The 16,605-nt window shown below is 42.8% G+C and overlaps 1 protein-coding gene across 1 annotated transcript in view; it reads right to left on the reverse strand.

The window, feature by feature from the left end:
• Positions 1-16,605, reverse strand: part of LOC142991726 (PDZ domain-containing RING finger protein 4-like) — a 95,067-nt gene that overhangs the window by 9,721 nt on the left and 68,741 nt on the right. Inside the window, exons 3-4 of the mRNA XM_076141812.1 lie at positions 7,715-7,968; positions 4,576-4,678 (exon numbers count right to left, since the gene is read on the reverse strand). Of these exons, the coding sequence (XP_075997927.1) occupies positions 4,576-4,678; positions 7,715-7,968 (357 nt within the window). The remainder of the gene's footprint in view (positions 1-4,575; positions 4,679-7,714; positions 7,969-16,605) is intronic.

Here is a 16,605-nt window from a genome sequence, read left to right on the forward strand (position 1 = left end):
TGGGGGAGAATGCAACCAACTACTGAATTACAAATCAGGGGGTTGTCAAATTTCTCAGGCTCCCCTTGGAACACAGCTTAATACCCCAGTGTCTACATGAATTCATCATTTAAGTTCATAAATACAGGCACGAACACAGTGAGATTTATAGTTTCCTGTCATCCCATATCCAACATATAGAGGATGTATTGGAAACGGAATCCAACACCATTTTCCCGTTTGTTGTTTTTGCCACTTTGCACATACGGAGTTACATGCCAACAACAAACAGGTCAGCCCGCATTCCCGTCTACAAATGCCGAAACATATCAAGGGTGTTCGAGGGAACCAAGTGTGAAATGGCCTCTCCTCCCGAGGTCTTCATTAGAGCAGAAACACACCAAATCTCGGCAGTGGGAACGAGGGGCGGTTGAGTGGAGAATCGGATGGAGAGGGCAGAAAGAAATGCGACAAGGGGGATGAGGGCACTAGTGGGGCTCAGAGGGGTCTCGCACAGAAACAGAGAGATTCATTTCCTCTCTGACAAGTATGGGTTGGCTGGTTACACGTGTCAGATGTGCCGGGGCTTTGGGGAATGGTGGGGGCGGGGGGGGGGAAGTGGGAACCAGGGAGGAGAGGAGGCGGGGGAGCGGGGAAAAGGCCAGTAGCTCTCTCCCACCTGGTTCCTCCGTTTACAAACGCCTGCGTCCTCACGCTTGCACAAACACACCTGCAGCTCTCCATTTCCTTCTCTCTGTCACGCCATCGTTGCTCCTCTACCTCTGATTCGCTGTCACGCCTTGACAAAGGCCTGCTGCTGCTCTGAACACACGCTTAACGCGCATGCATACGGTGGAAGAGCTAAAGGAAAACAGCATCACCTGAGCTCCGCCGTTTCATCTCTCCCCACCTGACGGGAAGCTAAGATCTATAATTGACTGTCGCACAGTCGATGACAACTTCAAATCTAAGCTCAGATGTGATGATACATTGTTAAAGGGGAGGAAAGGGCTGAAAACCTGAACAAAGTGAACCGCAAACACTCATTAGCTGTATTAAAACTTGAACTAATTAGCTTTCACAGAGCTTGTAAGTAGAGATTACATCAAAGTGGCACGTTTCCTGATGCAATGAAAGAGTCGCGGAGGTAAAAGGAGCTACTGACAAATCACACCTTGTATGCTAATCAAATGTCAGAGAATATTTAAGTCACCTACTATGTCTCGAAGACATCCGGTGTATAAAAATAGACCACGCAAATTAACTACTGAGACTGAGGCAAAACAAAGGAACAAGGACAAGCGTGGACGCACTCTATCATCGCTAGCTAGCTAATGAAACAGGCCTAAAGTTACTTGTGACAAATTAATGGGGAGATATATGTGGGACCAGTGGCTAAATGATCACAGGAAATAGATTGCTACAATTACTGGATGTTGGATGAAACGTCACATTTGTAGGAGTATGTGTGTGTGTGTGTGTGTGTCTGTGTGAGCAACAAACCCACGAGATGCCCTTTTCCTTTACCTGATTTTCCTTTGCTGTTTGCTTGAAAGTACAATATTGTGTACACAGATACACACGCGCACACACGCACACACGCGCACACACGCACACACGCACACACACACACACACACAAACAGCAAAGGCTGGCTCTGTTCTGAATCATCAAACACGCGTTCAGCACTGTGTGTCTCTCCTCTACTATTCTGCTTCCTTTTTTGTGGTGTGCGTTTCTTTTGTCCATTTGGAGCTCTCAGCCTCCCGGGCAGAAGAATGCGCCGTGGCACTGGCACGAGGGGGCTGACAGTAAATTAATGACTGAGATGGTGTGATTAGGGGGGGGAGAGATTGGCACTCAGCATCAAAGTACATTCGGCGCTGTCATAATAATCCAGCCTTTGATTAACAGTAATTGAAAAAGCAGTCACAAATGCACGGATGGCTGACACACACACACAGGTCGAGTACCAAGGCTGTGTGTGGGCACTTTCCCTTTTTTCAGAGCTCACCCGAACTAATAAAAGGAATGGTTAGGAACACAGTGCTGTGGCCATACACACATAAAGGGATCCTTGGAAATGCATGATGTGTCCCTCTGAAATGATGGTGATAAGGCACGCGGGCTACATGTTGCATTCATCCAAACAATCCTTCCATCAGAGAGGCACAGAGAGGTTCAGTCTAACCTCTCTCCTCACACAGACTTTCATGTTTTTGTGTTGTATTAATGTACATGTGTATGTGTTAATTCACATTTGCCATATCAGACTCTGTTATCAAGGCTTAAGAGCTTATTTTCCTACATTATTACATCACTTTTGCCTCTTGTCTCTGTTCTTTCCCACCTATGGCTTCTATTGCACACCTCCCAAGCTTTCTTCCTTTTTTCCTTATATGTTAAGACTTTTAAAGGAGTTTTAGCTTCAGAGAGCTTTCAGGCTGACTCGGAAACTGTTTGCTATGTGGGCCTGTAAAGCTCTTTGATACATTCTATGTGATATTGGGGCGACACAAATAAACTTGAATGGACTTGACAAAGAGGGAAAGATTAAATGAAGAAAGCAATCTATGTTTTCTCTCTCCAAATCCTCCTTTCTTCGTCCCCGGGTGACGCAGGGCTTATTTTAGAGGAGGATGGGGAGGCCGACCTTATATGTTTTTGAAATGGAAGATAAGCTGACAGGTATGGGAGTGTGGAAGACACACAGGGAAACATTATGGATGAATAATAGGGATTTGACAGTGAAGGTCGTAGGAATCTCCCAATAGATTAAGACCAAACTGCTGTATTTGTCAGGTAAAGCTACTTTTAAACAAATGCCTATGCACTCATTTGCATTGGGAAAACTATTTATTTCACAGAGTTTGGTGTGTTACTTACAGAAAATCCTCCCGATATAAACAGATTAGTAACAAATACCAAAATCCTGTATCTATTCCATCAATATAGATACAGAAATACTCAAAATACTAACATTTTAATGATCTGCATGATATTTTGAGTATTCCAGCTAACAAACTAATGAATGCAGATGAAAACTCAACCTTTCGGTGGAGGAAATACTAATAAGAAATCTGTTCTTCTCCCTAAAGGAACTTAAATGCCTCTTTCCAGACAAATCAGCAGTAATTCATATTTATGAATGAGGAAGCGTGTGTTGATGATCTGTATCTGTTCACTTCACAGCTCTGGAAACAGGCAAAGATCAGACAAACAACGTACAGTACATAAACCCAAACAGCCTTTAAACATACAATAAACTGTACACTGTACACCTCAACGCCGCCCTGTATCTCTCCGCCTCATCAGCCGCTATTCCCCAGGATTCTAACAATGTTGATTACCTTGTAGTAAAGGAAACATCAATGCCCTCATGTATCAGAAAAGTGAATTAAATTCAGATGCTTCCTCCGTAGTGTGGAAGCAAACTGCTCCCTGCCTGCTGTGTTTCTTCATCTGACGACGGTAATTTAAAGAAATTTGTTTCTCCTTCAGCAGGTTGGCTCTGAAAGTTGCTTTTAGCTTTTTGCCTATATCCCCTTCACAGCATCTCCAATTGACATAAAGTAAGTGGGGCTGCATTAGTGTGCCATCAACCTCCCTGAGCATGAAATAAAAAAAAACCTGAGGCTACAAAGCATACACAGTATAATAGGATTTGTTAATCCCAATGAGGCAGAAAGAGAGAGCTTAATATATTATATTTGTGTTGATTTGACGGTAGAGCCTCTGTGATACAAGTGGCTGCACAAATCTCTTTAGGATGTGAAGAAACAGCTCGAGCTCGGTGGCAGGAAAGCGTTTGAAACAAATTCCAACGTTACAAATAAGAGAAGGGCTGTGCAATCATCATACATCAGAGCAGCCGGTCCGTGCAATTGGCTCACACCTCGATGACTTGGAAATAAAGAATATTGGACCGATGTCTCTGGGCTGAAAAAAGTCTGTTTATCACATCCTGACACAGCTGAAGTGAACATTATGTGTGTGTGTGTGTGTGTGTGTGTGTGTGTGTGTGTGTGTGTGTGTGTGTGTGTGTGTGAGCACAAGAGATCAACAGTCTTAGTGACATTACTGATCCACGCGCTCCTGTACTCCACTTACTCACGCTCTGAAGAGGATGCAGGAGTAGCGGATGGTTTTTGATGTGTTCCTAACCAATGCCTGTCACACACACACACACACCTCCATTTAATTGGATTTGATCACGCTGGCTTTGCGTTTCTGATTTTTTTTCTCGCAGACTTGTGAAAAATCTCACGTTACACTGCTCTCACTGTCACTGTTTGGAAATTTTTGTCTGCAGCCTTTTGCCCCGGAGAGAAAAGAGTGAACAGGAGATCGTAGCTAGGATATTTCAAGCTGTCTGCAGTGCGGACGATGATCTGTCACTGCCATCCCCCTGAGATCTGCCTGTAGAGACAATTAGTGGTGGGCTCTTCCTCTTGATTGGTGAGTGTCATTAAACTTGGAGTATGCACCGAGTGTGTCCTTGTGTCACATACAGCGGCTTACGTTCGTCTTTGTGTTTGTATGAGGGCATGTTTGTGCTCAGAAAACAATGACGTCGGGGTGCGATCGGGTCCTTACTTCGTACTCAAACTCCTCCGTCCTCTCTCCATCGGCTGCCACGGGGGAGAGATAGTCTGTCCCGTCGTAGTATTCCTGCTCCATTGTGTGGAGAGAATGGCAGCTGTCGGGGGAAAACAGGGGGAGGGACAAATGGAAAAGACAGGAAATTGTGAATAAATGAGATGTCTTTCCTCTTTTTCTTCATGCAGTATGTCTTCTTTACTGGCAAGTGACAGGATTTGTCTTTGCTGGAATACCAAGCATAAAGGAATTGTCAACACCTTTCAAAGCCTCTGGAGTGCATGTGATAAAAAATACAGCCCCTTGTTAATAACAGTGTATCCACATAATTTGCTTCCTGCTCTTGACAGACAAACCCCCCCACATTGTACAGTGTAACTCTATTATGCTGCACTCACTCACTAAACAAAACCACATTGTACAGGCCGGAGCACAGCAACAGCTTTCGGTGCCACACAAGATAATCTCGATTGACATAAAAACTTCCAAGAGATTCTCTGTTGTAGACGGTGCTTTTCAACACACGCAGACACACACACACAGACACACACGGTCAGCGTCGCTGTCAAGAGCCCACAGCTAGCGGTGGAACATGAAGGAATTCATAAACGAAATGAGTTCTGTGCCATGAAATGCAGATTTCTGTGATGAAACCGAGTAACACCTTGATGCATTTTGTCCATGAAATGACAAAGAGCCATTTGTATTTGGCCCATAAATTGCACAATGTCATTTCCGTTTCATCCATGACGTGACATATCCATTTGTATTGTGTGCTGTTGTTATTTCAGTGTGTAAAATACTCGGCTTCTATTCATTTTTGTGCATGTTATGGCAACCTGTCTGAAGATATCTATGGGCGAAATGCTAATTTTCCAGGACAAAATGCATTCAGGCGTTACATGATGTCGTCATGAAAACTCTGTGGCAGAGAACTTGAGTACAAAATCCGGGCTTTGTGTATGGAAAGGTGTGTGGCTTGTCCTCAAAAAGCAGCTGGTCTAGCATCAAGGAACCAGCGACGTCATGGGGCTGCAGGAGAAAATCCCTCACACACCACCTCGATTTGTTTGAGATCATTCTTTCAAATCCACGGGAGGCAAGAGAAAATTCAATTTGAGATTGTTTCTTTTAAAAATTGCTCATCTGCAAAGGAAATCCGAGACAAATCCCAGACACGGCAGAGCGGTTTGTTCCACGTGTGTGTCTCACTCTCAACATAGAATTAGCAGCTCTTATCTCAAAGCAATCTTCCCCGGCACAAAGCTAAACTGCTAAACGTCAGAATGCTTTATATTGCCATGCCTCAATATTACACATATAACAACATTGGCAGCGCATGGCAAGAAATACAATTACAAAGGTTTACAATCTAACCTCAAAAATAAGACTGGCAAACATTTCTTACACCTATAAAATCTACTGTATATTGGCTTGTGCACCTGATCTCAGATGAAGAGAGGAAAATGTGAGTTTTATGGGACACATTGATTACATTTGGGGCCGGCCCTGGGGCTGCAGGGAGCCTGTGAGCACGCATACAAGTGCGTTCCCCAGTTTTTTATTAGGCCATTTGCTTTAATCACCTTGTAAACCTTCTATGAGACAAAACGGATATGCCCAACAGCTCCAATTACCACAGGAAGGACTTGTGGCAGATTGTGTGTACATTTTCACAAAGATTTTGATCATGTGCAGTAAAGAGTATATACAGTATATGATGCATACTTTTTTTAAATGATGGTTTGAATGATTAGCAGGCTAAAATCGTATCTCTGCCGTACTCTCAATGACTTTGGATGAGAATTAATTATCTACTTAGCATACCCTGGTTTGCCAAGTCAGTTTCAATTAACTTCCCACTTGTGTGCTACAAAGCTCTTCCATCGCTACTGTCTCATTGTGTCATTCCCAAGAGGAGAGACCCAGATTTTTCTTTTATGCTAAACTTTGTCTTGCTCACAGTTTACTTTTCCTTTGAGATGAGCAGAATATGAACTAAATGCCCAAAAAGGAAATAATGAAGCCGGTTTCTTTTGTTGTTTTCAGGAATGTCTCTGGTTGATACTTCAAACTGACAGGGTTTTATATGCTTTATTCTCAGACAGCCAATAAATGCACGTCTTTTGAGGTATTTTACTACCCACGATCCCGTTGAGGTGTTATAATTTTAGTGATTGCACCACGTGTTGATGTGATGGAGCTAATTAGCCCACAGTATGTACATAAATACATAAATATAAGTCATTTCTTTTTCCTGTTTCATTTGCACCATGGATTAAAATGCATTTCTAAATCCAGATACACTGTCTGCACAATTTCATCCACTGTTATTGTACGATTGTTTCCAATTTCCAATTTCCTCTCCATTAACGCCTGTTCTGCCATCCTGTCAACATTTGTGTGGGCCGTCGCTGTCCACGCTCCAGGTGCCTTAGGATATGGACTTACCTCGTCCAAAGGCCTTTCAACAACAGTAATGTGTTGTAAAATCTGTTCCTAAAAGTCATATTTTTCCTCACCATGCCCCGCTCAGCTAATTCATATTGTGTGACATCGTCATGCAAGCTGCAAACTGATGCACGAAGGCACCTGGAAGTTACTGTGGGACGGAAATCCATGAAAAAGGTGTTTCAAGGTTTCAATGTCAAAACACTTTCTGAAGCAACAGTGAAACACATTATCTCTCATGAAGAGAAGCCACTACAGGCCTTTCCACATGTTCCATGGGTCGTGTTCATCCACTCATTGATTACAGGTCGTACAGAGATCTAGTAAGTATATCTAAAGCAGTGGTTCCCAAACTTTTTCTTTCGCGCCCACCTTTTATAGATCAGAAGTTTCGCCTCATTCATTTACCTGAGGCGGTACTTATTCATATCGCTCCTCTTCCGGTCCCGCCCCCCCTGGAGTAGCTATGCGCCCCCCTAGGGGTCGCACCCCCCTAGTTTGGGAACCACTGATCTAAAGATTGAATATCTTAATTTCAGGATACTTCTTTTATTGGCATATGTTTTATAGAGTCTTGACACTTTTTCCACATCTGCCTGTCACATACAACCCACCTGACCATCATTGGTACTAATTAACCCTTAATGTTAAACCCATATTAGAAACGTCCTGTCTATGCTCGTACCTATCTGACAGCAGGAAGGGACAGACGTCAGGCACAGGAGGGGTGGTAGGCCGGAGCTTTGCCAGAGCCATGATGTGTTCAAAGGTGATGTCTGTCTGAGTGCACACATCCACCACATGGATTTCCTGAGGGGGGCCATGGGGGCGGCCACTGGGGGTCCGCCTGATGACCTGCACCACGACGGGGTCCTTGGCAGTGCAAAAGACCTCCACGTTCTCCTCGTGGTTGGACTTAGACACCTCTTTCCCATTTACCTGTGAAAGACAGATGAATTGATAGGGTTAATGGATGGTCATTATTGTGTCATGCAAACATCGATGTGCTCGATTTTTGAAGATGCAATGGTAAAGCAGAGACACACAAACTGCTTTTGGAATCTGGAAGTAACACTGTGTGCAACATGGCAAGAGGGCAAACCGGAAACCATGAGACGACATTACAATCTAACAATCCAAAAATAACAGCTCGGCAATTTGCATAACACAAACTGTAAATGTAAAATGTTCAGATTACATCAAGGAGAATGCGTTCAGAGAAATGTTGTACTGCAGTGTTTTCTCAGAGATATCGAATAAATCTTTATGAATACAACATAAAGAAAATAAATAAATAACAGTAAACAGTAAATAACAGAAAGTATCATCATTGTACACACAGAACATGTCTGAGGGAACTCTATGAGAAATCAGATCCAATCATTTGGTTCCACACAATGCCTACATAGCCCCTGTTCAGTCAGTCCATCTTCAACCTCATCTCCACCCAATGAACTGGATTTTCTGGCAGAGTGAAAACCATTTGCACTGCAGCTGGCACATATAAAGAAAATCATTGCTTCATTTAGCCCCAATAATTTGTCTGGAAAAGAAACCACGGCTATGGAATACCTCAGAGAATGTGCTTCGGTATAAATGCTGAAACCAGAGATTATAATTTAGATAACCACAGAGAGTTAAAAAAAAAAAAAGGGAGAAAAAAGCTAGACGTCACATAATTGTACTTGCAGTTATATTCAAATGTGGTTTTGGAATGGAGTATTTTGCTAGCAAGGAAATTTTCAAATATTACAATGTTAACTAGAAAAGTAAAATGAATAAAGGCAGTGTTTGTGTTTCCAAGTGTGAGCTGTGGAAACACACACACCGGCGGTGCAACACAAAGCAGCAGGACACAGTGACATCGGGTGAGTGTGTATGTTATGCTTCCAAATGCACTTAAAAGATGCAAAGGCCACTGGGGGTCCTTAGAAATACATTTTATATTTCCATCTCCGGATACTCCTCTGCTAATTCTTCACTGCTGTGTAACACGTCTATTGTTGAAAGATAACTTGACGTGTTTGATGCAGCACGCCGTGCAATGTCGATAGGACATGACAGCACTGAATCCCCTTTACACTGAGGCTCAACATGGGTGTTTTTCCACGAATAAATATGACAGCTTATTACTATGTACCACCTCCTCATGAGTGTCTGTGTATCCCCATCTGACACGCAGTACATACTGCATATAGCCAGAATGTCAGCTCCTGTCCAAAGTCTTTAGACTCAGTGAGTTTGGCATAATATTTGTGAATATATACAGTATGTCACGATCTCTGCCAAGGAGGTTATGCTAGTTTGTTTGGTAGTTAGCAGGATTACTCACAAAGTTGAAACGAGTGTTGCCCGGCCCGGGGAAGAACCCCTTTTACAAGCGGCATGTCAATGAAATTGCTGCACCAGAACAAAGAGGACAGAAAGATGCAACAACCACTAATGCGTACCTGAGACGATGCTGACAGTATTTTTGAATTGTTAAAGCGAAAGATGCAGATATTGCACTTTTTAATTAAGAGTTGTTCTTCTTTCTCTTAAGGCCAATAAATAAGATAAGATCAAGTTTATCTATAGCACCTTTGGGCCAGCTTGTGGGGCTATCAGATGCTCAAACTGCTTTGATCTTAACCTTAGTCCAAGGGATGGCCTTCATCATCACCTTCATCTTCATCATTCGAGCATGACTAAAAGTGCATATCCTTACAGAATGCTTACATTTAGTTTAGTTTGATACAGAGTATAAGCTGTGACATTTATGCTATTTCATTGAAGTTACTTGGAAAACATGTATTCCTAATTTAAAATATAAATAGTTATATGTAACATATTTTACTGACAGTTTAAAAGAGATGAGCTGCCTGTATTCCCCGCTGATTGTTTGACTCTCATCCCTCATCCTTCGCTGTATGTGTATGTGCACATGTGTGTTTTGCTTTTTTTCCCTTTCCCCTCTTGATGTGTATCTCTAGGGACTGAGTGATGCTCTACAAATAAACAACTTATCCTGGGCTATAACAGCAGCCATATATAACTCCCTTAGCTCCTGTTGTGCTCTGGTCTGCTCCCCTGCTTCCTGGTGTGACCTTTGTTTGGAGCGCTGTTGCATTAATCACCTGAGAGGAGGAGATAAACTGGGTCAACAACACTCCTGTGCGATTGCCAGGGCAATTTGGGGCAAAAAAAATGAAACTGTGTAGTCGTGTCGACTCCCTCATCCCTCTTCCCTCCAAACCCGTACTCCTCTTTTTTGACTAGTTTGGCCATTCAGCAGTTATTAAATGAGGCAGTGCTTACATTGGACTGGTATTAAAGAAACACGGGACACTATAATAATTAGCTCGTCTCTCACACTCTCACTCTCTCCCCCTCTCTCTCTCCAGCCTGAAGTGGGGAGTCTGGTGGAAACAAAGGAGCCGGAGCAGACAAATGAGCCAGCCTATGGCGTATGACAGTACCGGAGAAAAATGATCAAATTTCCCAGCTCTCCCTCTGGTACAAGCCTGTCCGGCCCCGGCTCCTCCTCCTCCTGTGCTCAGCCTCGCCACTTTCTAATCATACTCCACAGCCATAACGAAAGGAAACACGTCAGGAAAAAAGGAGGAGGAGGGAGAGTTTTATTCTTCTCCAATAATTTCCGTGAGAGGCAGATGGAACAATTAATCCCCAATCAACACAGGAATATTAAGCAGCATTAACTACTGCATGGGAGACGGCGGCTTCGCTATCTCGTCTGAATCCCCTGGCTGATGCCTACCCAGGCTAAACCCACGGCTTCAGTTAGTTGTGTAGATCTGTGGGGTAAATTCAGAAACCGAACAGATGGGAAAGGGTTTGCTTGGCTGTAGACTAAAATATCTCATATCCAGATGAGGCCTGCTGAACATCTGAAGGGAACAGCTCTTAACACAACTATTGATGTCTTTATCCTTTAATTTTTTAGAGGAATCTTCTGACTGTGTATTCCTACGCTCACTGGTTCAGGCTGTAGCTTCTTAAAATTTCATTGCACATACTGCATTTTAATGATGTAACAATTCAAGTATGCAAGTGCGCCAAGTACAAATTCATATTCATTCATAAACGCACGGTAAACAACTTCTGTTTATCACAAATTATTTAGCAGCCCTGGTGGTAATCAGATCCAATGTAGCTCAAACTGCTCCATATGTTAAGAGTTAAAGCTCTTTGATCTGGAACAAAACAATGATGACTATTCAGAGAGTTGATTTATTGTACTTGTGGAGGAGGAGAAGATCAGCTAAAAGTGAAGTTGGAAGGCAATAAGCACTAGGACGGAACAGCTGGACCGAAACCCATCTGCTGTCTGTGTGCACATGGATGTGCGGCAGCTGTAGCCAGGAAGAGAAATGTATTCTCTCTGAAAGCCCGCGAGACAATCACCAGCTTTCACACAACAACCAACAAAACACTTTTATTTCTTTTTTCATTTCTACGAGTCCCTTATTGATGAGGACACACATACATTGTGTCCCTGAAACACACCTTGGAGCCTTAAACCTCTGCTTCAATAAAACACCCACATCACTTAAAGCAGTTTGGAGCTTTATATGGAAAAACAAACTTTACAAAAAAGTAACTCGTGTCTCAACTCTCCAACCCAATAGTTGCCAAAAGCAAAGTAACAATCCTGAAGAAGTCCCTCATCTGTGACCTATCTTCTGTTATCCTCCAGGTGTAAGGGCGAGCAAGAAAGAACAAGCACAAAGCAGCTTTGCTCGCCTCCTTCTGGCACCTCCTCTGTCAGTGCTCGTGTCTTATTGACTACAAGCTACCATCAATACCTCCAAACACCGAGGGCAGAATGTACTGACAGTGGTCGCAGAGTCAGGCCAGTTTATCTGCTAAGATGTCAACTTCAGCCACATCTGACGCTGCTTCTGCTGAAGGCCTGTTTCTGTGGCAGGAGGCAAAGACACCGCCGGCAGCTTGCAGGGGATTACTGAAACAAGTGATTGATGTACTTCTTATGCAAGGAGCAAAGGCAGCCCCAGGCTGTAGACTCTAATAGACCATTAGCTTTTTAATGCTTTCAAATTAACTGCATACATTGTTTTATGGCTTGCATGTAGCACACTGAATCTTAATGAATTGTTTTTTGTTTTAGTTGTATGGAGTTTATGTTGTGTACAAGGCGAACGCATTCTTGAGTTACTGTTTTCCCCAGTCAACGAGAAAATAGGCTAAATTGAAACGACCAAGACCTCGCTATCTCAGCTGCAATGGCCAGTAAAAGAAGCTTTCAGCCGCAGTAGAAAGAGCAATAGAGGGTCGTACTTAACCAGCAAATGTAACCTTGGGTATGTGCTTTAAATCCGCACCCATCCCTCCTTTGCTGAGCCTCTATCTCCTGTGTGCCGTCACCTGCTGGTTTGAGTGGCAGCCTGTGGGGTGTTAAGAGTATGCAGGCAGATGGAGAAAGTGTAACATGTAGGTCATCCAGCCTCAGGAGTGTAGCGCTTACAGCTGCTGATTACATGCCTGCTGTATCTCTACATCTTTTAGGCACAGGCTACATGACCCCTCAGCGATAGGGTCCAGTCGGTGGCGTGGAGCTCTGCGAAAGAGAGAGCCGAAGGCAAACCAGCACTGGTGACAGTGCTGGAGGAGATGGAGTTAGATTGGAAAAAAGGAAGCTCACAGCCGCTGATAAGCCCATCACAACTGAGGTCTAATAGAATAAAACCCACTTGCACAGCATGCATAAAACATACTTATACCAATACACTCTGGGCTGAGACATGACAGGCCATTGTTTAGATAAAGCTTTTCACACATCTTGGGCGGTGTCTGTTTCCCCAGTGAGGCGGGAGGAATGATCTAATGCTAAGCCTCTAAATAGCAGCCACTACAACCCAAACTAAACTACAGCTACATATTACCATTTTGTCTTTGGACTTATGAAACTCAATTTACATTTTCATAAATGAAAAAAAACAGCAATGTTAGAATGGGAATACTCTGCAGAGGGATGGAATTAAATACTCCCTGAGGTAATTCAAAATGCTGGATGCTGGATTTGATGTAAGCATGGCTGCTACTTCGTCCACCTAGAGAGAAAACGGCTCGGGTTCCTCTTTTACACCCAAATGTCTCATTTCAATAATAGGAGCCTGAATAAAATACGGGCTGAGGTCTGCTACAGTACAACCCTTATGACTGCATAAATCATTCCCAGACAGTCCCGGCTACTGTTTGAGTGACTCCAAGAAATGCTCCAATGACATGGAACTGGGGGGGAGAGGGGGGTAGGAGAGAGAGAGAGAGTGAGAGCGCGCGCGCGAGAGAGAGAGAGAGAGAGAGAGAGAGAGAGAGAGAGAATGCCACAAGGGAAATCTGACAGTCCCCTCAACATCTCTACATGAACCAATATACAGGCCCCTTTAACCCCTCCAACCACATAAAACACACTGCACAAGGCCCCTGGGCTATTTTTCACATTAAAGGGCCCTACACACTGCTGTTGAGATTTTATGCCCACGGAACATTTGATGAATTCTGCCAATTTTCTTCTCGGAGCACCAATCTACAGTAGAGTACTCCCTTTATTGCACAACTCGTTCAATGTGTACAACCACTTTCTGTGTTCTCTAAGACTCACTAGCATCCTTTTACATACACATGTACTAGCCGATCTCTTTCCATAAGCTCTCAGCGCAAGGACAAGCATTTTTAAAGGACAAATGAGGAGGGGGGTCTTGGTGAACTCCCTGAAAGCTCAGGGTCAGAGTCTTGACTGCAAAAGAGGTGATAAAAGCTCCAGCTCATAAAGTGATTGTGAAGTGGCACATTGACCCAAACCTTCCTCCTCCTACCTCCCCATTTAAGTGATACTCCTGGCCATTTTTACAAAATTTCACAATTTTCAGGTCATTTACGTGTTAACAAGGTCGCTGAAATGTTTTTTTGTGCGCTGGAGCATTTTGGAGAGGTCCTTAAGGCCATTGAATGGACTCTTATGGAACCTAGGGTTTTTCATGCATAGGGAATTCTTTGGTGGCGGCCAAAACCTTCTCCTCCTGAGACAAACTACATGGGAATAAGAGGATGAGGGATGATGGTAGACACTGGGAGAGACTATTGATGAATATAAAGTGCTTAACGCTTGTTATTTACAGAGGAAAGATGATCAAACTAACAGACTCTACATTCATGAGCTTCCAAATATTTCCAAATACTGTATCCTAATGATATTGTATCATTGCTGCCACTAATAAAGTTCTGCCATCTTAATGTAAATAATAGTGCCTAAAGTCAATAGATTTTACAAGGTGTTACACTCATTATAGTATAAGGAATCCAGACGATATGTTTAGCTTTTATTACAGCATGCACGACAGAGAAATAGCACAGGGATCCATCAGGGTCCATTCTATGGCCCACACACCAAGTAAGTTAACACAAACTATCTCCAGAAAATTCCAGCTTCCAGAAAAACAAGGTCAGTGACCTGGTTCTTATGTAAACACCCTGACAATTATGACATTTTGTAAACTCATCTTCTCTTCTGTGCTCTGTGTCACTGGTGTTGCATCAACAAAACAATGCAGCTGAAAACTGCAGAGCTTTTCCCCAATTTTGCAAAAATAAAGAAAGGCACCTCACCAATACGCCCCAAGCAATGACCAAAACACACAGGTGTGCACACAAACACACAGATAAGGCAGGGACAGGGAGAGACGTGCAGAGAAATAAACACAAATATCCGTGGGTAAATATTTCATCATATTGCTTATTGTACTTGGCATTATTTGTGAGTTGTGCTGGATATAAATATCCACAACCAACACCATCCCTGTTCTGCTTATTATCCTGTTACCCCGAAATTAGATCAACGCAGCATTCCATCTTCATCACGAACAGATTACAGCTGAGTGTGCGAAGATTGTACTATCCTGTTTTAGCTGGATTATGATTCTACTGTGGATTCTGAATATGATTTGGGCTTTGTGAGCAAAAAGGACTGCAAAGTTAATCAGCTTGTTCAAGGTTAATGGCACATACACAGTATATTTGTTAAATAGATTTAGAGAGGTGAGGTTAATCTCTGTGCTTAACTCTTAAGATCTCGCCGTGTTGGGAGTGAGATTTAATGTAAAATGAAAGAGAGAAAAATCAAATTAGAGTAAAAGCACCACTTGGGTGAATGAATAACTAATGGATGAACAGCCTCTTCCTTGGTGATAACTGGTAATTGGTATGGGGTACGGTAGGCGAAGGGAGGGAGGGGAAGGGAAGGGAAGGCAGCGGTAGTAGAGAGAGAGATGCTGCTGTGTGCTGTGCGGATCAGCAAAATGGCCTGGCTGGCATGAAAAGATGCTGTAAGGAGTAATGGTGCCATCCATATGCTGACTGAGGAAAATCAAGTGGGTACTGTCACGGAACGCTTCTTCATACGCTGAGAGTGAACAAGAAAGGAGAGAAGAAGAGAAATGTAGGTGCCCTGCAGTATTTTCAACTCCGGGAAGGCAGAAAATTCAAACCAAATATACTACAGTGAAACAAATGCCCTTCCCCTGCTTCAAGAAACCAGCTCTAAATCACATTTCTATTGTCCTCCTGTGTGTAATTCTAATATCCACAAACAAGATGAATGGGGAAAGCACAACCTGACTGTTGAACTCTATATTATTTCCCGTGAAGTTCCTCTTTGACACCTAGAGAGTGGGTTTTGTTTCAGAGTGCAGTTTAGATAGAAGACACAGGCAGCAGCTGGAACTCGCTGTGTGATGTGAACACCAGAGAAACTTTCAAAGCTTCTTTCACATTTAGTATGCACATCCCTACCAACCAATTACCACTGGATAAGCACTATTTACATAATAGCAGACACAATGACATTGAACCATTGTGTCTTGGAGACTATTGTCCTGTTGTTTCTTATGAGGATACGACTGAAGGTCAGAGGTAAGGTGGGGGTCTTAGAAAGTTGAACAACAGAATGTTTAAAGGGGACATATACAGGTTTCAAACAATCCAACAAAGCTTTCAGGGACCTATGGATGCATTTAAAGCAGGTATCAACCTTTATCCTACTTTCACATTGTTAAACGTATACCCCTATTGTATTACACTATAAAAAATAAGAAAACTCTTTTTTTTTATAGTGTATTAATGGAAATATCAATCAAATATGTTGTGCTAAAAAATACAATTTCCAAACCCTTTTATTGATATTATATGGCATATGACATTCTATTAAAAATATAAAAATGTATGGTTTGTCTGTTTTTACAAATGAACTAAAATGCTTGACATAAATGCTCACAGGCTTTTTGTCTCTATTTGTTTTTTTGCACATATTGTGTGATTACTACTGTTTTGTGCCCGAGGCCACAGTTATTAACACTTTTTTGTCCCAGGGGTAAAAAGAGCAATTAGTGTCCCATCACAAATGTCAACCACCACAAAGGAACTGAAGAAAGAGCAGATTGGTCGAATTTAGACCTCTTCATACACTGACTGCAAACAGGTCCGGTCAATTCTACCAATGTCAAAAAGAACAATAGAATTCCTGATGATAGCCTGGGGCTGTTAGGTCCAGACACTCGGTCA

This window comes from Genypterus blacodes, unplaced genomic scaffold, assembly GCF_046128005.1.
Source record: "Genypterus blacodes isolate CSIRO-AG114 ecotype Tasmania unplaced genomic scaffold, CSIRO-AGI_Gbla_v1 ptg000021l_1, whole genome shotgun sequence".
Taxonomy (NCBI): Eukaryota; Metazoa; Chordata; class Actinopteri; order Ophidiiformes; family Ophidiidae; genus Genypterus; species Genypterus blacodes.